Below are 19458 nucleotides of genomic sequence, written 5' to 3'. Positions count from 1 at the left end.
GATACGCAGTTCTCTTAACACCATTTGTTGAAAAGAATGTTTTTCCCCATTGAATGGTCTTGGCATTCTTGTTGAAAAACAATTGACCATAGATGTGAAGGTTTATTTCTGAACACTCAAGTTTATTCTATTGATCTCTATCTATTCTTAGTCCAATACTACACTGCTTTCATTTCTTTAGCTTTGTAGTAAGTTGTGAATTGGGAGGTGGGGACTCCAGCTTCTTTTTTTTTTTTTTCTAAGATTGATTTGGCTGTTTGGCATCTCTTAAAGCTTTTCCATTTCTGTAATAAAGGCCATTGGGATTTTGATAGGGACTGAATCTGTAGTTCACTTTGGGGAGTATTGTCTTTTTTTTTTTTTTTTTTTTTTGCGGTACGTGGGCCTCGCACTGTTGTGGCCCCTCCTGTTGCGGAGCACAGGCTCTGGACGCGCAGGCTCAGCGGCCATGGCTCACGGGCCCAGCCGCTCCGCGGCATGTGGGATCTTCCTGGACTGGGACACGAACCAGTGTCCCCTGCGTCGGCAGGCGGACTCTCAACCACTGTGCCACCAGGGAAGCCCAAGTATTGTCATCTTAACAACATTAAATCTTCCAATCTATGAATCCAAATGTCTTTCCATTTATTTAGTCTTCTTAATTTCTTTCAGCAGTGTGTTGTGGTTTTCAGTGTTTATGTCTTGCATCTCTTTGATTAAATTGGTTCTCAAGTATTTTATCCCTTTTGATGCTATTGCAAATAAAATTATTTTTTAAATTTCCTTTTTGGGTTGTTCACTGCTGGCATATAGAAATACACGTGAGTTTTGTGTGTTGATCTTGTATCCTGTAACTTTACTGAATACATTTCTTAGCTCTAATAGATTTTGGGGTGTTTGTAGATCTTCAGGATTTTTCTGTATATAGGATTATGTCATCTGTGAATACAGATAGTTTTACTTCTTCCTTTTAATTTGGATGCCTTTTATTTCGTGATTGCTCTGACTAGAACCTCCAGTACAGTGTTGAATAGAAGTGGTGAGAGCCGGTGTCCTTGCCTTGTTCTTGGTCTAAGGTGGTGAGGGTGGGGAGTGGGGGAGAGGAGCTTTCAGTCTTTTATCATTGAGTTAGCTGTGAATTTTTAATATGTGCCCTTAATCATGTTGAGGATGCTTGTTTTAATTCTTTTGGGTGTTTTATCATGAAAGCATGTTAGGTTTTGTCAAAGGCTTTTTTCTGCATCAGTTGATGTATATTAGATTGATTTCCACGTGTTGAACCATCTTTGCATTTCTGGGATAAATCCCACTTGGTTATGGTGTCTAATCATGTTAATATGATTTGGTTAATAATCTATGCATGATCTAACATAATATGATCATGTTAATAATCTATGCTATAAGGTTTGGTTTGCTAGTATTTTGCTGAGTACGTTTGCATCTATGTTCTTAAGGGATATTGGTCTCTAGTTTGCTTGTGATGTCCTTGTCTGTTGTTGGTATCAAGGTAATGCTGGCCTCATAGAATGAATTGAGAGGTGTTCCCTCATCTTCTATTTTCTGAATGAGTTTGAGCAGGATTGGGGTTAATTCCTTAAATGTTTGGTACAACTCACCAGAGAAACTATCTGGTCCTGGGCTTTTCTTTCTTGAGAGGTTTCTGATGATTGATTTCATCTCTTTGCAAGTTAGAGGTCTGGTCAGAGTTTCAATTTCATCCTGACTCAGTTTTGGTTGGTATTCATGATTACTAAAGGTTCAAAACACTTTGCTAAAACACAAATGTATTTACAATATTTATATATCTAAGTAGATGGAAAGAATGATCATCTTCCTGGATCAGTGTTATATGGATTTGTTTGCTTGTTTGTTTTGTTTTGTTTTTTAGTTTCAAGAAGTAACTTTATAACCATGTGAATCGAAATAAGAAGTAAAATACTAAGAGAATCAACTAAAAGGGGTAAACACAATTGCCTCCAGGAAAGGAGGGGGCAGAGAATCTAATCTTCTTAAGAAATACAGCAGCACAATTAGGCTCTTTGTAAAAATAAACTTAATTAATCCACAAAAAGAAAGTTCTTCAGCCAGGCTGCCTGGATTCAAATTCCACCTCTACCATTTGGTAGCTATGTGACCTTGCGCAAGTTTACAGTGTTTGATCTCCGTGAACCTCAGTTTCCCATCTGTGAAATGGGAATGATAACAGTACCTACTCTATAAAATTTTTGTGGGAACCAAAGGAGACAGTGGAATGTAAAGGGCTTGGCTAGTGAGTGTCCTGTAAATGGAAGCTTCTTGATGCTATTTATTATCAGACTTGTCCAGACCAACCTAACTTCTCTTTCAGCTTAGCAAGAGCCACCTGGTCACTCTGGAGACCCCCATTTGTGCAGTTGACTGCCTGTCTGACACTGGGCATGTTTCTTCTCCCAGGGCCCCTCGGAGGTGGCTTCAGAAGGGCCTCAAACTTAGCCAGTCCTGTCCCAGACTCTAACCCCTCCCCCTGGGGGTCATGGCTCTGTTTTTTTTTTTTTCTTTTAAACAAAGATTTCCAAACTCTGTGGTTGCCTTGCCTAGCTAAAAGGGGAAGAGGGGGATCAGCCCAAGAAGAAGGAGGAAGAGGAAAACAAGACAAACAGCCAGTGCAGTGGAGAGGAACTCATGTCCAGTTGTCCTGATCCCTGCAGAGCAAGTGTCCAGGAATCTAGCTCCCTGCCCACCCCCAAGCCCTGCATTGGTCTGCCGCCTTCCCCCAGAGGCCATGGGCCCAGGGACTCTGCTGATCCTGTTGGTGGCCACAGCTTGGCACGGTAAGAGCACACCTGGAGCCTTGGGGGATGGTGGGGGGTGAAGGGGATGTGACAGAGAGGGCTCCTGCGGAGGGACTCTCTAAACCCCTGCCCCTCACTGGGTGTCCCCACTTCATGCTTCCATCTCCCCAGCCCTGGGCTGCAGATATGTGGGTGTCTGCTTTGGAGAGGCAGTGGGGGGTAAAGAGGGTACGAATGGCATGGAACCAACCTGACCAAGGCTGTGGATCCGTCCCAGCTCAGATGTTGACTGTCCGTGTGTCCTGAACATGTCCCTGATGCTCTCAGGGCTCTTCAGTGTCCACTAAATAGTCAATAGCAGGTTGTTGGGGGCGGTGATGGACTAGACTAAATGCTTTTCAAACCTCACCGTGCATCCAAATTCCCCAGGGATCTTGTTACAGTGCAGATTCTGACTCAGTAGGTCTCAGATGTGACTTGAGATTCTGCATCACTAACAAGTTCCTAGGAGATGCCAATGCCCCTGGTCCAGACCTACACTGAGTAGGGAGGCCCCAGAGAACCCCTGATGGCTCTGCTGGTTCTGCCATCCTGTGAATCACTAGGCAGGATCTGACTGGGAGAGGCCTGAGAAGCAACGGTCCTTCCTTGGGTGGCTTGGGCAAGGGGTCAGAAGGAGACATAAGAGGCTAGCCTCTCTGGCCCAGGGCTCAGAAGAGGTAAATTTGGGAGGAGAGAGTACAGGGCAAGAAGCTTGTCCGGGGGGGAGGACAGCGAGGGTCTCCTGGGCTAGAGCTTTCCCAAACACAGGCTGCTGGGGCTCAGGATGGAGAGCTGTGGGGCAGACCCCAACCTAACTCCATCCCTCTGGCAGCAGCAGTGATGCAGGATCTCCATCTAGGAGGGTGCCTCACTGGAGGTGAGTGGCTGGGTGCTTGGCTTGTATCTACAGCTGGCCCAACAAACACATTAAATTTTATTGCTTATTTGGAAGGAGCTCAGGGAAGGATGGGGACTGTGGGTGGGGTGGGAAGGCAGGCTCAGCTCTGGCCTCCCCACCGTCCTGGGGCTGCAGGACTCTGGGGAGTAGGTGCGTCTGGTCCCTGATGAGGAGATGGCCCACTGAAGGTCTTTTTCTGGCCCAGTCCATCCCACTGGGCTTGCAAGTCTGTTCTCTTTTGTTGAGATGTAATTTACACACGGTAGAAAGCACAGATTCTTAAATGTACATTCGATGAGATGTGACAAGGGTACACACTTGTGTCCCCACCAACTCAGTTAAGATAGAGACTATTCCCCTCACCCTAAAAAGCTCCATGGGTTTTATTTCACTGCCTTGTCCTGTCCTCCTGCCCAGAACCTGCCTGTGGGGGACTGTTGGAAGGTGGAGGGGCTATCCAGCATCTAGCCTCAAAGGAAAGAAGAGATGGGGACAGCAGGGTGGAAACCTAAGCTTTCAAACCAGTAGACCAGTGGTGAGTGGCGGGCGGGGGGGGGCAGAGGGCTGCTGTGAGAAAGCTGGGGGACAGGATCAGAGCACGCTAGCGACCGGGAGAGGCTCGCCAAGACCCTGGGCTGAGGAGGGAGCTCTGCCCCAGACCTTGGTGTGTGCTGTGTGTGCGTGTTTCGGGGGAGAGGAGAGGAAGTTGGGGCATATCCTGGGAGCTGATGATGGAGAGGGGTCTCCCAGGCAAGTGGGAGGGGGTGGGGAGGTTTTGGGAGATGAGACGGTGGGGTGAAGGGGCAGAAGGGGTCCGGCCCCAGCCCAGGGAGGATGGCCCTGAGCAAGCTTTTTCCTCCTGTCAGCCAAGCCAGCGGTGGGGAGCTGGGGCGGAAATGGAGGGTGTCAGCCCTGGCCTGCGTGAATATTTGAGATGACAGGACGAAACAAGAGAGATGCCTCTCTGACTACATTTCCAGGAGGCCGAGGCCAGAGCTAGAGGACAGAGCAGGGGAGGGGAAGGGAGAAGGCACCTGTGAGACCAGGCGGGGGGCAGACGCAGAACACAGAATCACAGAGTCTGAGACCAGGGGATGTTACAGGCATAGGCTGTGACCTTGAAAAGTTAAAAACTTCAGCTATCAGAGTGTCAGGACCAGAGGGAAGGTTAGAAGTGTAGCAGTTGAAGCCAGTAACCCAGGGCAGGAGAGCTGACTGAGCCAGAGGCTGCGTATCACCTCACTGAATCCTCCTAAGACCTCTCAGCGGTGGGAATTGGGATTCTTCTCATTGGATGGAAGAGTAGCCTGAGGGTCAGAGGTTAAGCAACCTACCCAGTTAGCAGGGGAAAACCAAGTTTTAGACCCAGGTTGGTGTGACCCCCACGATCCAAGCTCTTTCCTATGATACAACCCTGCCTGGGGCCCTGCATGGCTGCAGCAGTAATAAACCAGCACCCAGTCTGTTGGGACTTGCCAACATCCTGCCAGAAATGATGCTTGTCCCCATCCCTGGTGGTCCGCAGCACAGGAGTGCTGGCTACAACCCCCAGGTGTTGGCTTTGGCAGTATTCACTCAATCCTTTATGCTGATCAGAAGCTCAGGCAGAGAGGCTGCGCACCTCTGATGGGTACAAAATGAATACATAAGCCATCCTGATATCATTTGACAGAGAGGATCTTTCCAATTCTGGGGTCTATGGTGAGGGCAGGGGGGCGGGGCAGTGGGATGGAAAGACCTATTTAAGAAGCTTTTGTGCAGGACGATGGAGAGTCCCTGAATTTACCTGGTGCCCTCAGGGCTAGCGTGTCCATGGTCCCATCGCTGGGACGGAAGGTTTAGACTCACTAGGGGTACCTAGTGGGTCAGTGGAAGAGCCAGGTCCCACAGCCTGAGACATGCCAATGCCCAGCAGGTGGTACCCCCTGTCCTGGGAGTGAGGGGGTCTCTCCCCGTGGCCAGGAAGCAGAAGTGAGAGCATCTCTGGGAGAAGGGCTGCAGGCTGAGCGGAAACCGGGGCTGGGCCGGGTGCCAGCAATGTGTTTCCGCCTACACAGGCTGGAGGGCGCCTGGCAGCCCCTCCAAGGCCTTGAATCAGCTCTCACTTCCCTCTGCTGCCCTTATTTTAGGCCCTGGAAAAATGCTGACACTGTAGAGGCGATGGGCCTTCTTCCCGGAGGGCCTGAGATGAGTTTCAAGTTCTCTTTTCTCCTTCAGGAAAATTTTCCTTAAAAGCGATTGTCTCCCTAGTAAATGCAGCAGTGCTGAGATGTCAGGGTGGGCTGCTGGGGGTGGACTGGATAACAAACATAAGGGCTAACCTTACTGAGTATTTATATTTGGTGACAGGTGACATTCTAAAGGTTTTCCATGTGTTTAAATCTCCTGATATCTATCCCAATAAATGGGTACAATTATGGTCCCCATTTTATAAGTGAGGAAACTGAGACACAGAGCCTCTGAACCATCTCACTGTGCTATAGACCAGACGTCCAGTGATGGGAGTGGGCACAACAGAAGACTTCTGAACCTTTCTAACTCTCCTGGGCTAAGATCCTACGCCGCTTTTCTTCTTCCCCATGTAAATTAACTCAGAGAACTTTGCCATGAACATTCCATTCATTTGTTTCCTCCTTTGCTTGTTTGAAGCCCCTTCTTTGAGCTAGGTGCTGGGCTTAGCAGCCGGGATGCAGCCCACTTTGTACATGAGGCTGAAGGAGTCCACTCCTGGGGAGAATGATGCAGTCATTGCCAGTGAGACTGAGGCCAGAAGCTGGGGGAGCCCCCATGGGACAGCGGCTGGGTTGGAGGCTGAGAAATCTCCCACTACCCTTCTCTCAGAGACATCAGTCCATCACAGCAGGTTTGGGCTGGGGGCCTGAGCAAGTGACCAGAGAGGGGCAGGAACTTGTTCAAGGTGATCCTGCAAGTCACAGCTGAACCCCAGAACCAGCATCACCCCTGCCAGGGCAGCACCCATCTCAGAGGCAGGGTATGGCCAAGGGGGTGTCACCTCAGGCCTCAATTCTGTTTGCCACCCCCCATCACCAGGTCAGGGGGTCCCGGTGATAGAGCCCAGTGGCCCTGAGCTGGTGGTGGAGCCAGGCACAACCGTGACCTTGAGATGTGTGAGCAACGGCAGCGTGGAATGGGATGGCCCCATTTCCACCTACTGGACTCTGGACGCTGACGCCCCCAGCAGCATCCTCACCACGGACAACGCCACCTTCCTAAACACGGGAACCTACCGCTGCACTGAGCGTGGAGACCCCCTGGGGGGCAGCGCCACCATCCACCTCTATGTCAAAGGTGAGGACTGTGAGCCCACTCCCAAGAGGACTAGCCAAGCAGGTCCCACCATGAATGGGCAGGAGGGCTGGGCCTTAATATTAACAATCACAATAAGCCAGCTCCACATTTGCTGAGTACCTGCCACGAACAAGGACCTGTGGCAGTGCTTCTAATTTAATGTTGTCCTCACAACAACCCTGCGAGGTGGTTCTGTGATTCTGCCCACTTTCCAAAGGCTCAGAGGGGTTGAGTCATTTGCCCAAGGTCACACAGCATTAAATAGAGGGGCTGGACCTGGCTTCAGAGCCCCAAGCATCAGCTGAGCTTCCCTGGTATAGTGTGACCTCAGGCAAATGATCAGCATCTCTGAGCTTCCCTGTCACCAATGTCCAGGGGCCTCTTGGCCTGGTGGAGGGAAGGCAGTTGTAACCCCGTATCCCCACGTTCCCCAGACCCTGTTCGGCCCTGGAGGGTCCTGGTCGAGGAAGTGACGGTGACGGAGGGTCAGGACGCGCTGCTGCCCTGCCTGCTTACGGACCCAGCGCTGGGGGCAGGCGTCTCGCTGGTGCGGGTGCGTGGCCGACCTGTCTTGCGCCAAACCAACTACTCCTTCTTGCCCTCGCACGGCTTCATCATCCACAAGGCCAAGTTCATTGAGAGCCAGGACTACGAGTGCAGTGCTCGGGTGGACGGCAGGATGGTGAAGTCCCTCAGCATCCGGCTTAAAGTTCAGAAAGGTGTGTGGGCCGGGAGGGACAGAGAGCTGGCGCCTGGCCTGAGGGGAGGTAACGGGGGAGGGGGGAGGGGGGGGGCTTTGTTTCATCTCTTCCTTCCAATCGCGACAGAGTGATCTATGGGGCATCTACTGGGGCAAGACAGTAAGGTGTCGAGCAGAGAAAGGCAGAGCACACATAAGCCAATAACTCAGCGGGCAAGGGGGTCTCAGATCGTGAGACAGGCTATGAAAATCATTGAACAGGGAGATGGAATAAAGTGTGTGGGAGTGGGGGGATGGCTCATGGAGAGAGTGACATTTTATTTGAGCTGAAATGTGAATTATGAGAAGGTGGAAACAGCAGAGGAAACAGCAGGTACATAGTCATGAGCTGGGAACAGGCTTCGAATGTTCCAGGAACGGAGGGAGGGCCTGAAGCTCTCCCACACTCTCAGACGTGGATTTCCCACTCAGTGCCGGTCTGGTGCTGGGTGCTGGGCACAGGAAGGGGGGTAGTGAGCCAGGCGATGGGGCATCGTGGTGGCGGGTGCATGGGACACCTCTCTCTGGGGGGCAAAAATGCTGGTGAAGTCTCACGCCTGTTCCCCCTTGTCTTTGCTGGGCTGGTGGACAGGATTCTGGTTTCTGGAAGGATTGGTATGCGTCAGCAGGACCCCAGGCTCAGAACCTGGGCTTGAGACAGGAATCAGGTGCCTGTAATGAGGCCAGAGTCAGAGCGGCATGGCTGACCCAAGGCCCTGTGCTCTGAGGCCACAAAACTGTCCAGGAAGTCAAAGGACCCCACCCTGTGGGCAGAGGGAGCCATGAAGGCCCTTTCCCTGCACTTTGCTGAGAGAGCCCTGGGCTCTAGTTCGGCCATGACCCTCTCAGTGACCACGGGTATGTCCCTTAGTGTCTGGACTTGAAGGAACTGAATTAGATTATCTTTCAACAACAGCAACAGCTAGAAATATTCATTCAATTCCCACTATGTTTTAGGCACTGGGCTAGCTGTGAGGGATAGCGCCTTCATGGATCTGACATTTACTGGGGAGACAGGCAGGAGAGAATGTCAGTAAATACCAATTGTGATGATCAAGAAATCAAGCTGAAGAAATATGGGGTGGGTGGGGGGATGAGGCTAATTCAGCGAAATTGTGACAGGAGGCCTCTCCAAAGAATGTCTGAGCTAAAGATCTGAAGGATGAGAAGAGGCAAACCAGTCAAAGCGTGGGAGAAGGCATTCCTGGAAGGAAGAGCAAGTGTAGAGTCTCTGGGTGGGAAAGGCTGTGTGGTGGGAAAGGCAGCTGGGGGAGTGGAGGGTGGCAGGTGTCCACAGGTCGGGACCAGGGCCTGGGGAGGTGGGTGGGACTTCGGCTTTTATTCTGAGAGTGATGATGAGAAGCCACTGAATATTGTCACGAGAGAGAGGCATGATACAATTTTCATTGCAAAGAGCTCCCTTTGGCTGCTGCGAGGAAGGAGGGAGGCCTCCCAGGTGCCTGAAGGGGTCCAGAGCAGAGAATGAGGGTGAGACTGGGGAGAGGCACTGGTGATGGAGCAAAGGGGACTTTTCAAGGTCTATTTAGGAGACAGGACTTGTCGTGGGGAAAACAGGCATCAGGGCTGCCTCCCAGGATTTGGGATGGTAGCCTGGCCCATGGCAGGAAGCAGAGTGACAGCTCTGGCCTGGATGTTCATGGGTCCCTTGCCCTGACCTCAGTCATCCCAGGACCCCCGACCTTGACACTGAAGCCTACAGAGCTGGTACGGATTCAAGGAGAGGCTGCCCAGATCGTATGCTCAGCCAGCGACGTTGATGTCAACTTTGATGTCTTCCTCCAACACGGAGACACCAAGGTCAGTCCCTGGGGAGTCTGTCCATCCTTCTGACATGCCAGGCCGTGCAGGATGCAGCCCCCAGCCCCACCTCAAGCTGGCTCTCTGGGCTGAGGGCATGGGCCAGGCCCAGAGAGGGGAGTGGACTCACCCAAGATCTCACAGCCAGTCAGTAGCTGATCCAGAAGCAGGACTCGGGCTCGTGCCGCTAAATCTTGTGGGGGTTGGTGGGAGGAGGCAGTACTCCACCCCCTTGACCCATGACCTTTGCCCCAGCCTGTAGACAAGAGCCACATGTCAGCTCACTTCTGACTTAGCAAGGGGTTCCTAGGCCACCTCTGAAGCCCAGGAATGTAAGGGTCCTTTCAGAAAAACTCTGGAGAGGGGATGGAAGAGGGGCTTTTCTCAGGAGGAAGTGGCATTCAGCTGCTTCTAAGAACATCCTTCCTCCTTCTGCCTACCATGTGCCAGGCTAGCCCCGTGCCATTTGACTGCTCGGTCTCACTTACTCTACAACCCTAAGAGCATGGGGCCAGTGTCAGTCCCATTTTGCAGATGAAGAAACTGAGGCTCAGAGTTCAGTCCCTGCCCAAGGAGAGGCAGATAGTAATCCTTAAAGGCTGAGAATTAGAAACCAGATCTTTCTAATTCCTAAACAACCTCAGTATACCATTTCCATTCCTTCTGGCTGCAGCTCACCATCTCTCAACAATCCGACTTCCATGACAACCGTTATCAAAAAGTCCTGACCCTCGACCTCGATCACGTAGGCTTCCAAGATGCTGGCAACTATACCTGCATAGCCACCAATGCCCGGGGCATCCACTCCACCTCCATGGTCTTCTGGGTGGTAGGTAAGCATCAGGGTGGTGGGGAAGTGTCAGCAGGCATCCTGGGGTGAGGGGGTGCATAAGGGGATTGAGAGAGAGGGAGCTGATGGCAGGGAAGGAGGAGACATTGTTAGAACAGCTCGCTAGAATCCCCTTTTTCTGGGCCTGGTTAAGGAGCCACGACACTGACAGCCCTCCCAGGTCCCCCACCCCCTGCCCCAGAATCCCTCCCTCCCACCTTAGAGGTCCCACAGTACATGGCTGCATCTCATTCCAGCATCATTAGTTCTGTTTGGGTATTGGTGTCCAGTAGCTCCCTCCTGGGCTTTACTGTTCATTCATTCCTTCCTTCTTTCATGCCTGGGAAACTCACGTCACAGGGACACGTGAACAGACAATGATCACCCAGTGCGGTCACGAGGGAAGCGTGGGGTATCCTGGGAACACCAAGGGAGACCCCCAAGCAAGGCTTGGACAAAGTGGCTTCTAAGCTGGGACCAGAAGAATGGAGGTGGGTTAGCCAGGCAGAGGGGTGGAAAAGGAAGGGGAACAGCACTGCTGGCAGAGGGAACAGCATATGCAAGGCTCAAAGGCAAAGAGAGTAAGAGCATCTGAGACGTCCAAAGAAGCTGCCGACAGCAGGGACATGAAGGGGAGGCAGGGGTGGTCTCAGGAAAGCAGTGCTGAAGGTAGTATCTGATGGCAAATTGGGTGGGGAGTTTGCATCGTATCCGGTGGAGGTCGTTAAATGTTTTAAGAGGAGAGGTATGAGATCAGATTGCACAGAGGGTCCACTGTGTGGTGGTCAGGAACCTGCACTCCTGGGGCACATTCCAACCTGGCTCCACCAATGACTTAGGCAGGTTACTTAATCTCTGTTTCCCCATCTGCAAAATGGGGCTGCTAACAGTAACTGTCTCATAGGATTGCTGTGAGAATTAAATGGATATATGAATATATATATATATATTTGAAGTACCTAGAATAGGACCTGGCATACAGTAAATGCTAAGTGTGCATGAGGAGATGTTATGTGAGAAGGCTCAGCCCTATGCCGTGTGGATTGGATGGGAGACTAGAGGCTGGAGACCCACGAGGGCAGTTAATGCAGTGGTCCAGGCTAGAGATTGCAAAGGGTGCTGGACCACGGCAGGGGCCCAGGAGAGTCTGTCATCCACAACGATTTCGGAGAGATAATGGACCAGACTTGGTGACTGCTGGGATGAAGGCGTGAAGGATAAAGGAGCCAAGCTGACTCCCGGGTCTTTGGACAGAGTGATGGGGTGAGAGGCAGCAATAACCACTGGGCTGAGAATCCAGAGCCAAAGGGGAGTTTCTTCAAGGTGGGGACAGGCTCTGAGTCATTTCAGTCTGGCCACACCTCGTGTGTTAAAAGTTATGGGAGCCTGAGGGGAGGCGGGGAGGGGGGAGCATGAGAATCGCTACCCTCACAGCACAAACAACGCATTAGGCTTACAGAAGCACCTAAGCTCTGCTGTGGGCCCATCCTACGGCGGGAGCTTTGAGGGCTAAGGCAGGAGAGGAGAACATTGAACTGTCTCCCAGTTTTGGATTCTAATCCTATCTGTTTTCTAGTGCAGACATACAGTAGTCACTCAATAGATGTTTGTTTTCCTTCACACATCTGGCCGGATACTTCTCAATGCTGAGGATACAGCTACAAATGAAAGAGATAGAAAAACCCCTGCCCACTTGGAGTTTGTACTCTTGTTGGGAGAAGACAGCAATAAGCAACATAAATTATAAAAAAGCAAATCAGTTTGATAGGGTTTTCAGTTTAAAATAGGGTGATCATCAAGGAAGATCTTACTGGGAAGCTGACATTTGAGCAAAGACTTGAAGTGGGTGAAGGACCAAGCCATGTAGAATCTTGGAGAAGAGAGCTTCAGGCAGAGGGCAAGCAATGTTGTTAAGGCAGGTCCATGCTCACCACATGCAAGGAGCAAGTCAGCCTGTGTGGCTGGGCTGGAGCTCGAGAGGAAGAGCAGTACAAGATGAGGTCAGAGGTGAAGGGGAAGGTAGGCCAAGGTGAGGACTTGGGCTTTTCCTCTTGAGAGAGATGGGGTGCCATTGGAGGCTCTGAACAAAGGAGTGACATCATCTGACTTGGAGATATAACATGGCTTTCTGGTGCTCTGTTGAGGACTGTCTATAGGGAGATGAGGGTAGAAGCAGGGAGACAGTTAGGAGGCTACTGCTAGTCTGAGCTAGAGGTGATGGTGGCTTGATTAGGGTGGTAATGGTGGAGGTGGTGGGAAGTGGCTGGAGTTTGGATGGCTGGATGGCTGGATGGCTAAGGGGAGAAGAGAGAAGAAAACAGCCTTGCCCTAAAAGCTCACAAACTCAGAGAGAGAAGACAGCTATCTAAAGGAGGAACCAGATACATGAAGTAGTGTGGATGTGGGGCCTAATGAATGTGTCATCTCAAAGGGCAGCAGAGGGTACCATGCTAAGTAAAATAAGTCAGAGAAAGACAAATATTGTATGGTATCACTTATATGTGGAATCTAAAAAAATACCACAAACTAATGAATATAACAAAAAAGAAGCAGTCTCACAGATATAGAGAACAAACTAGTGGTTACCAGTGGGGAGAGAGAAGATGGGAGAGGCAACATAGGGGTAGAGGATTAAGAGGCACAAACTACTATGTATAAAATAAATAAGCTACAAGGATATGTTGTACAACACAAGGAATATGGCTAATAATTTATAATAACTATAAATGGAGTAAAACTTTTAAAAATTGTGAAGTACTCTGTTGTAGACCTGAAACTTATCAAATATTGTACATCAACTATACCTCAATTAAAAAAAAAAAAGCAACAGGAATCCAGAGGAAGGAGAGCTCCCTTTAGCCTGGAGTGATGGGTGGAGTCTCCCTAATGGGTACAAGTCTTGGAGAATGAGAAGGATCTAAGTAGAAGAGAGGAAGAATATGGGGTTCCTGGTGCAGGAAATGACTTGAGCACAACATCCAAGGTTGGAATGACTGTGGTGTGTTCAGGGGACATGAGAACATCGAGATGAGTGGAGAATTGTGTGTGTGTGTGTGAGAGAGAGAGAGAGAGAGAGAGAGAGAGAGAGAGAGAGAGAAGTGGGGACATGGCTAGATGGGCATAGGGAGACTTGAATGAGAAGAGCCTTGAAGGACAAGCTGAATAGTGGAGGTGATGGGGAATCACAGGGAGCTTTTTGAGCAGGAAAAACACAGGGTAGAAGAGTGAATTTTAGATTTCATAGAATTGAGTAAGAAGAGGAGCCCTGAGAGATCATCTTGTCTTTTTGCAAAGCCTTGGGATTTTAAGAGGGTATTAGAGTAGCTTCCATGAGAGGCAAAGAGAGGCTGAATGGATGGGAGTTTTTGCACCTCTCCTTTGCCTACAATTCAATCAGAGCAGCTTGATTTTAATTCATGCAACATTTACTTAGAAGAAACCAGCCAAGACTCTTTCAGTTATAGGTACTAGAAATCAACTCAAAATGGCCTAATGAAAAGAGGACTTATAGCTAAAAACCCCATGGATATGAGCTTCTGGTTTAGTTAGATTTAGGTGTTCAGGTGTGGACAAGAATCTGTTGCTTCCCAACTCTTGGCTCTTTATTTTTCTTGAGGGGCAGCACCAAGTTTGGAAACCCCAGTGGAATAAGAGCTTCTCTTTCCCTCGAGTTCCAACAAAAATCATGGAAATTAGAGTCATGGACTCACATGCCTAGCCCAAAAACCAGTCACTGGTCCCAAGGGGACAGATTACCCTGATTGGCTGGCCTGGATCACGTGCCCACTTTAGAGCTGGATATGGAAGCTGCATTGACTATACTACTACTGAAAAAAGGGGAAATGGGTGAGAGCGTGTGGGGAAAAAAAAAGCAGACTTTTTTTAACTGCTAGAAAAATTTCCATGAAGTTATAGCAACCTAGATATATTCAATCTCTTCATTATATAAAGAAAGATGTAGAGGTGCCAAGGAGGATAGGAATTTGCCCAAGTTGTCCCAGGAACTCAGTGAAGCAGAGAAGAGTTTGGAGCCCTGGGGGTGGTGGGAAAAGAGATGAGAGAGGGCAAGTCTGGGTTATGGGCGGGGTCTGTGTGCCTGGTACATGGTAGGTGCTCAGGGAGGGTCCAGCTGAAAGACTGGCTCAAGGGGTGGATTACTAAATGAACACACAGACTGGGGTATCTTCCCACTAATGCCAGATCTCTGTGCATTCTGCTTTCCAGACAGTGCCTACTTAAACTTGACCTCTGAGCAGAACCTCCTCCAGGAGGTAACCGTGGGTGAGAAGATCGAACTCAAAGTCAAGGTGGAGGCCTACCCAAGCCTGCAAAGTTTTAACTGGACCTATCGGGGACCCTTCCTTGGCCACCAGCCCAAGCTCAATTTTGTAACCAACAAGGGCACATACAGGTATCACCTATTAGCTCGCATGTGCATAGCCCACAGCCAGATGGAGCACTTCAGCTGGGAGTCAGGACACTTGGGTCCTATCTCAACCTTGCTGCGTGACCTGGAGCGAGTCCTTTCCCGTTTCTAGGTCTCATTTTTCTTGACTATGTAGAACCTCGATATCAGTCATCAGTGTCTGAGATGTAGAGCAAATTAGTGTATCCCTCTGTCCTATATCCTTGGAAAATCCAATGTCCTCTTTAAGAATTCTACCATTTCTTGGGGCGTGCATTCTGATGGTCACCCAAGGTCTCTCGATCTTATGCCTCCTCTTTTGTGACTAATCCAAATGCAGAAGACAACCCCCCATGATGTCCACTCATAGTCACACTCCTAATAGCGATCGCACGAGGCATCTGCCACATACACAGGTTTGAGGAATAGAGGGAATTAACATCTCTCAGTCACAGATACATCAGAAGTTCTTTAAAAGCCTGTGGTCACCCACCCCTGAGAATTTCTCACCAGCTGTGCCCTTCTCCACAGGCTCAGAGCTCTTCTTATAGAGTGCCGTGTGACTCTGCATTCTCACGTCTCTCCACACCCAGAATCCTGCTTATCCCACATGCACAACATTTTAGAAATCTCTTTTTCTTGTCTCCTGTGGACTCTGTCCTCAGGGTCTTACTTCCTCATCCAAAGTGACCTAACCAGGTAGTTTTCTAAACAAGAGAGTTTCTTCCCCAAGGAGGAACACTGATACCAAGTGTGAAAATAATTTCTTTACCCTGTTCTATTTGAATGAGAGAGTACAGCTCCATCAAGGACAGCAAATATGTGGTGTGCGTGTGATAACTTCTCCTCCCACACTCGTGACAGAGACCCTTAATTCTTTTTTTTTTTTCTTTTGAGGTACGTGGGCCTCTCATTGCTGCGGCCTCTCCCGTTGCGGAGCGCAGGCTCAGCGGCCATGGCTCACGGGCCCAGCCGCTCCACGGCATGTGGGATCCTCCCGGACCGGGGCATGAACTCGTGTCCTCTGCATCGGCAGGTGGACGCTCAACCACTGCGCCTCCAGGGAGGCCCCCTAATTCATTTTTGAACCCTTTCCTAATTCATTTTTGAACCCATCCTGCCAGACGCAGCCTCAGAATCCTTCTCAACACAGTCTCTAGGCTATATTTCCATTGTAACTGGCTCATGAGAGGAGACCTGTTTGCCATCCCTGGGCTAGATAATCCCTAGACATCTTCCAACTCCCAAATTCTCTGGAGTTCTCTTTCTAGCTCCAGAAGCCCAAACCTCTTTGATTCCTGGATTCTTGTGTTGTCGATCATCAGAATCAACAAGGATGTTCCCTTGTCCTTATCTTCCTCTTCCCAGTTCCCTTCTTGTCCTTTCTGGCCAGGATTTCTAGCTTCCCCTCGTCTAAAGCAGAAGTTCTGAATCTGGAGTCTGCAGACCCTTGGAAGGAGGCTGGTCCATGGATAGGTTTCACAGGTCTGTAAGCAACAGGGACACTGTGGAAAGGAACCAGGGAGATGCCCTCAAACATAGTAATCTGGGGCCATTCAGCACAGGGCAGATAAGCGTGGGCACCAAGCAGCCCACGTGATAGGTGTGTTCATAATGGTGATTCTGACTCATGCAAAAAGTTAAATTCTTTCAGTTTAAGAAGGAGATGTTAGTTATCTCAAGAACTGACACACATAGAGGGGTTCTGTACACCCAAGTCCTGGCTGAGTGAGATTGCTCTTTGAATATACCATGGGGTTTAGTAATGGCTGCAGATATTTTCCAATAAAGAGACAAGTGCCTACAATGAGTCAGGCACTCTATCAGGCACTCTGAATACATATCCCTTTAGTCCTTAGGTTGAGTGTGTGGATTAATTACTGTAAGTGTCACCCTTACAGAAAAGGAAGCAAAGGATCAGAGAGGTTAAGTACTTGTCTAAGGTCACACAGCTAGGAAATGGCAACATTAGGACTTGACCCCTGTTCTCTGGAGCCCATGGCTACATCCTGCCTCTCTCCCCTCTCAAAGCCCCTCTTGGCAGGGTTGGCGCTTTAGGGATGCAAGCTGACCTAGGTGCTGGCGTCTTCAGCAAGCATTGTTTAGCCCAGTGATGGTGGTGAAAGTAGGTACATTCACTGGGGCCTGTGATATGCCTCCCAGTGTTGGCACTTTACAGACATCACGTCTACTAAACCTCAGAACAAAAGCACTTTATGGATGAAAGAAGCAATTAAGGGAATCAGGTTGGGGGTTTTTGCATGTCTCAGGAGCACCCAGCCTGGGTACTTGGCTCAGCCAAGGCCTTTGTGCCCCAGACACTTTACCAAAAATAAATCCCTTATAAGGTGGTTGTCTGAGCCCACTGTCCTCACCCCAGATGGCCTGCTCCTCTCATGCAGGTACACCTCCACCCTCACCCTGCTTCGCCTGAAGCCCTTCGAGGCCGGCCACTACTCCTTCCAGGCCAGAAATGCCAGAGGCGAGGAGGCCCTGACCTTTGAACTCACCCTTCTATGTGAGTGATGGAGTGGGGCTGGGGACATGGGGTTCCTGAGGCTGCCGGGATGGCTGGGCTGGGGGAGAGAAGGCTCAGTGTCAGGTGGTCAAGCCAGGAGACGGGCCTCTGGGGCTGACTCCTCCCTCCTCTACCCCTCCCTTTACCTCAGACCCTCCAGAGGTAGAGGTCACGTGGACCCTCATCAACGGCTCTAAAACCCTGCTCTGTGAAGCCTCAGGGTACCCCCAGCCCAATGTGACGTGGGTGCAGTGCAGGGGCCACACGAACAGGTAAGCGGGCTCTGGTTGCCTTCCTCACCTGGGCGCAGGGGCAGGGGCCGGGCACCCTGAAACTCTGAGCCACATTCTGTTCTTCCAAGATGTGATACGACCCAAGTGCTGGTCCTGGACGACCCAAACCCTGAGGTCCTGAGCCAAAAGCCCTTCCACAAGGTGACCGTCCAGAGCCTGCTGGCCACTGGGACCTTGGAACACAACAGGACGTACGAGTGCAGGGCCTACAACAGCGTGGGGAACAGCTCCCAGGCCTTCGGGCCTGTCTCTGTAGGTGAGCCTTTGACCCGCCTGCTCCCAGACCAAGATGGGAAGGGGGCCCAGGAAACTGCCCCACAGCCCCACCCCTGAACCAAGGGCCAGAGTTCCAGTGCCAAGCAGATCCCAGCCATACCGAGTTCTAGCTCTCTGCGTGTGACTCCAGGGCCCCTCCTGACCAAAGCTCTCCTGAAGTGGCGAGATGGGGGAGTCTAGAACCCGTGGGGCTGGAAGTGGTGGGGAGAAGTGCAGAGGGGACGCAGACGTGAGATCCAGAGAGAAAGCAGGCTGAAGCAGCCACAGCCTTATCTGGCCCCTCTCCTCATATTCCTGCACTTGAACTGACTCATTAGTTCATAAGTGTGTATTTGGGACTCACTTCGTGCAGGGAGCAGTGCCTCCCCAGAGCTTAGTCTGGTGATGTAAGCAGGCGACAAACGAACAGTCCCCTCCCCCACTCCCCCAATCCCAGGGCCAGCCTTGACGGCCTTCTCCATCCTTCCCAGATTCCCTTCCTGCCAGAGACGCAGTCCTATCCATTCAGGGCCACTGTCCAGGGCGGGGGTCACTTACGCAGCTGCATCATCCGTCTAGAGGAAGAGGCATCTTTCTCTGCGTTGCCCAAAGGCTGCATGTGGGTTAGTCCTCTGATTCTGAGAGGCCCAAGGCTGCACAGGCCCACAGAACCCTCAGGCCTCTAAAAAGCAGATTCAGCACCCACTGTGTGCCAGGCCCTGCTGAGGCTCTCTGGGCCCAGAGAGGACAGAGTGGGAGCCTCTGCCTGGCTCACAGGGCGCCCGCAGGTGCCCCAGCTGCTGGCCTTGGAGCAAGTGGGGCTGGGGCCCGATTCCACATGCCGCTGCCTTGGCTGCTCTGTCTTGCAGCTGGTGGTCGTATATTACAAATGATAAAGCCAACGTTTTATTGAAGGCTTACACTGTGCCAGGCATCATGCTAAGCCCTTTACAGGCATTATTTCAATGAACTCGCCCACCCCTAGGAGGTTAGTACAGTCTTCCTTCCCCCTTGGGGCATGATGAACCTGAGGCTTAAGGAGAAGTCACAGGGTGACTGTCACCTCCTAAGTGGCAGAGGTGAGGCTGGGCCTCACACTCATGTTGCTGATCTGGGCCAGGGGGTGGAAATTATGTCCTTCCAAACACATCAAGGGAACTAGGGCTGTTGATCTGGGAAGAGGAGACCCCGGGTCCATGAACCTGGCTTTCAGACTCCCAGAAGGGCTGTGTGGTCCTAAAGGGCACTCGGGGAAGCTGCAGGGAAATGCTGGGGAGGCAGATTTCAGTCTAACCTCTAGAAGGTCTTTCCATCCGAGCTGGCCAGAGGTGTAGGTGGTAAGCCTCCACACTGAGGGAGTGTGCAAGTCATGGCTGAGCCCCAGGCCAGGCTGCTGCAGAGGCTCCTTGCACGGGCAGTGGGTGGGCTGTGTGACCTGAGGGGCTCCGCTGGCCACAGAGGCTGCGAGTCTGGGCGGGGTTTGGAGCTGGTCATGAGCAGAGCTAGAGAGGTGGTCCTCCCTGCCCCTGGCTGGGGGAGGGTCTACAGGCTTCCCACTGAGAGGACTCCTTGTTCAGTCAGTAAGAATTTATTGGGCACCTA

At 50.9% G+C, this 19458-nt stretch overlaps 1 protein-coding gene across 1 annotated transcript in view; it reads left to right on the top strand.

The window, feature by feature from the left end:
• Positions 1–2740: 2740 nt before the first annotated feature.
• The window catches only part of CSF1R (colony stimulating factor 1 receptor), a 28951-nt gene continuing 12233 nt past the window's right edge, over positions 2741–19458 (top strand). The window contains exons 1-9 of the mRNA XM_060093628.1: positions 2741–2789; positions 6742–6999; positions 7434–7718; positions 9420–9556; positions 10230–10389; positions 14610–14796; positions 17193–17308; positions 17460–17580; positions 17670–17857. Coding sequence (XP_059949611.1) covers positions 2741–2789; positions 6742–6999; positions 7434–7718; positions 9420–9556; positions 10230–10389; positions 14610–14796; positions 17193–17308; positions 17460–17580; positions 17670–17857 — 1501 coding nt within the window. The remainder of the gene's footprint in view (positions 2790–6741; positions 7000–7433; positions 7719–9419; positions 9557–10229; positions 10390–14609; positions 14797–17192; positions 17309–17459; positions 17581–17669; positions 17858–19458) is intronic.

This window comes from Mesoplodon densirostris, chromosome 3 (assembly GCF_025265405.1).
Source record: "Mesoplodon densirostris isolate mMesDen1 chromosome 3, mMesDen1 primary haplotype, whole genome shotgun sequence".
Taxonomy (NCBI): domain Eukaryota; kingdom Metazoa; phylum Chordata; class Mammalia; order Artiodactyla; family Ziphiidae; genus Mesoplodon; species Mesoplodon densirostris.
This window is presented reverse-complemented; position numbering and strand designations above follow the sequence as displayed.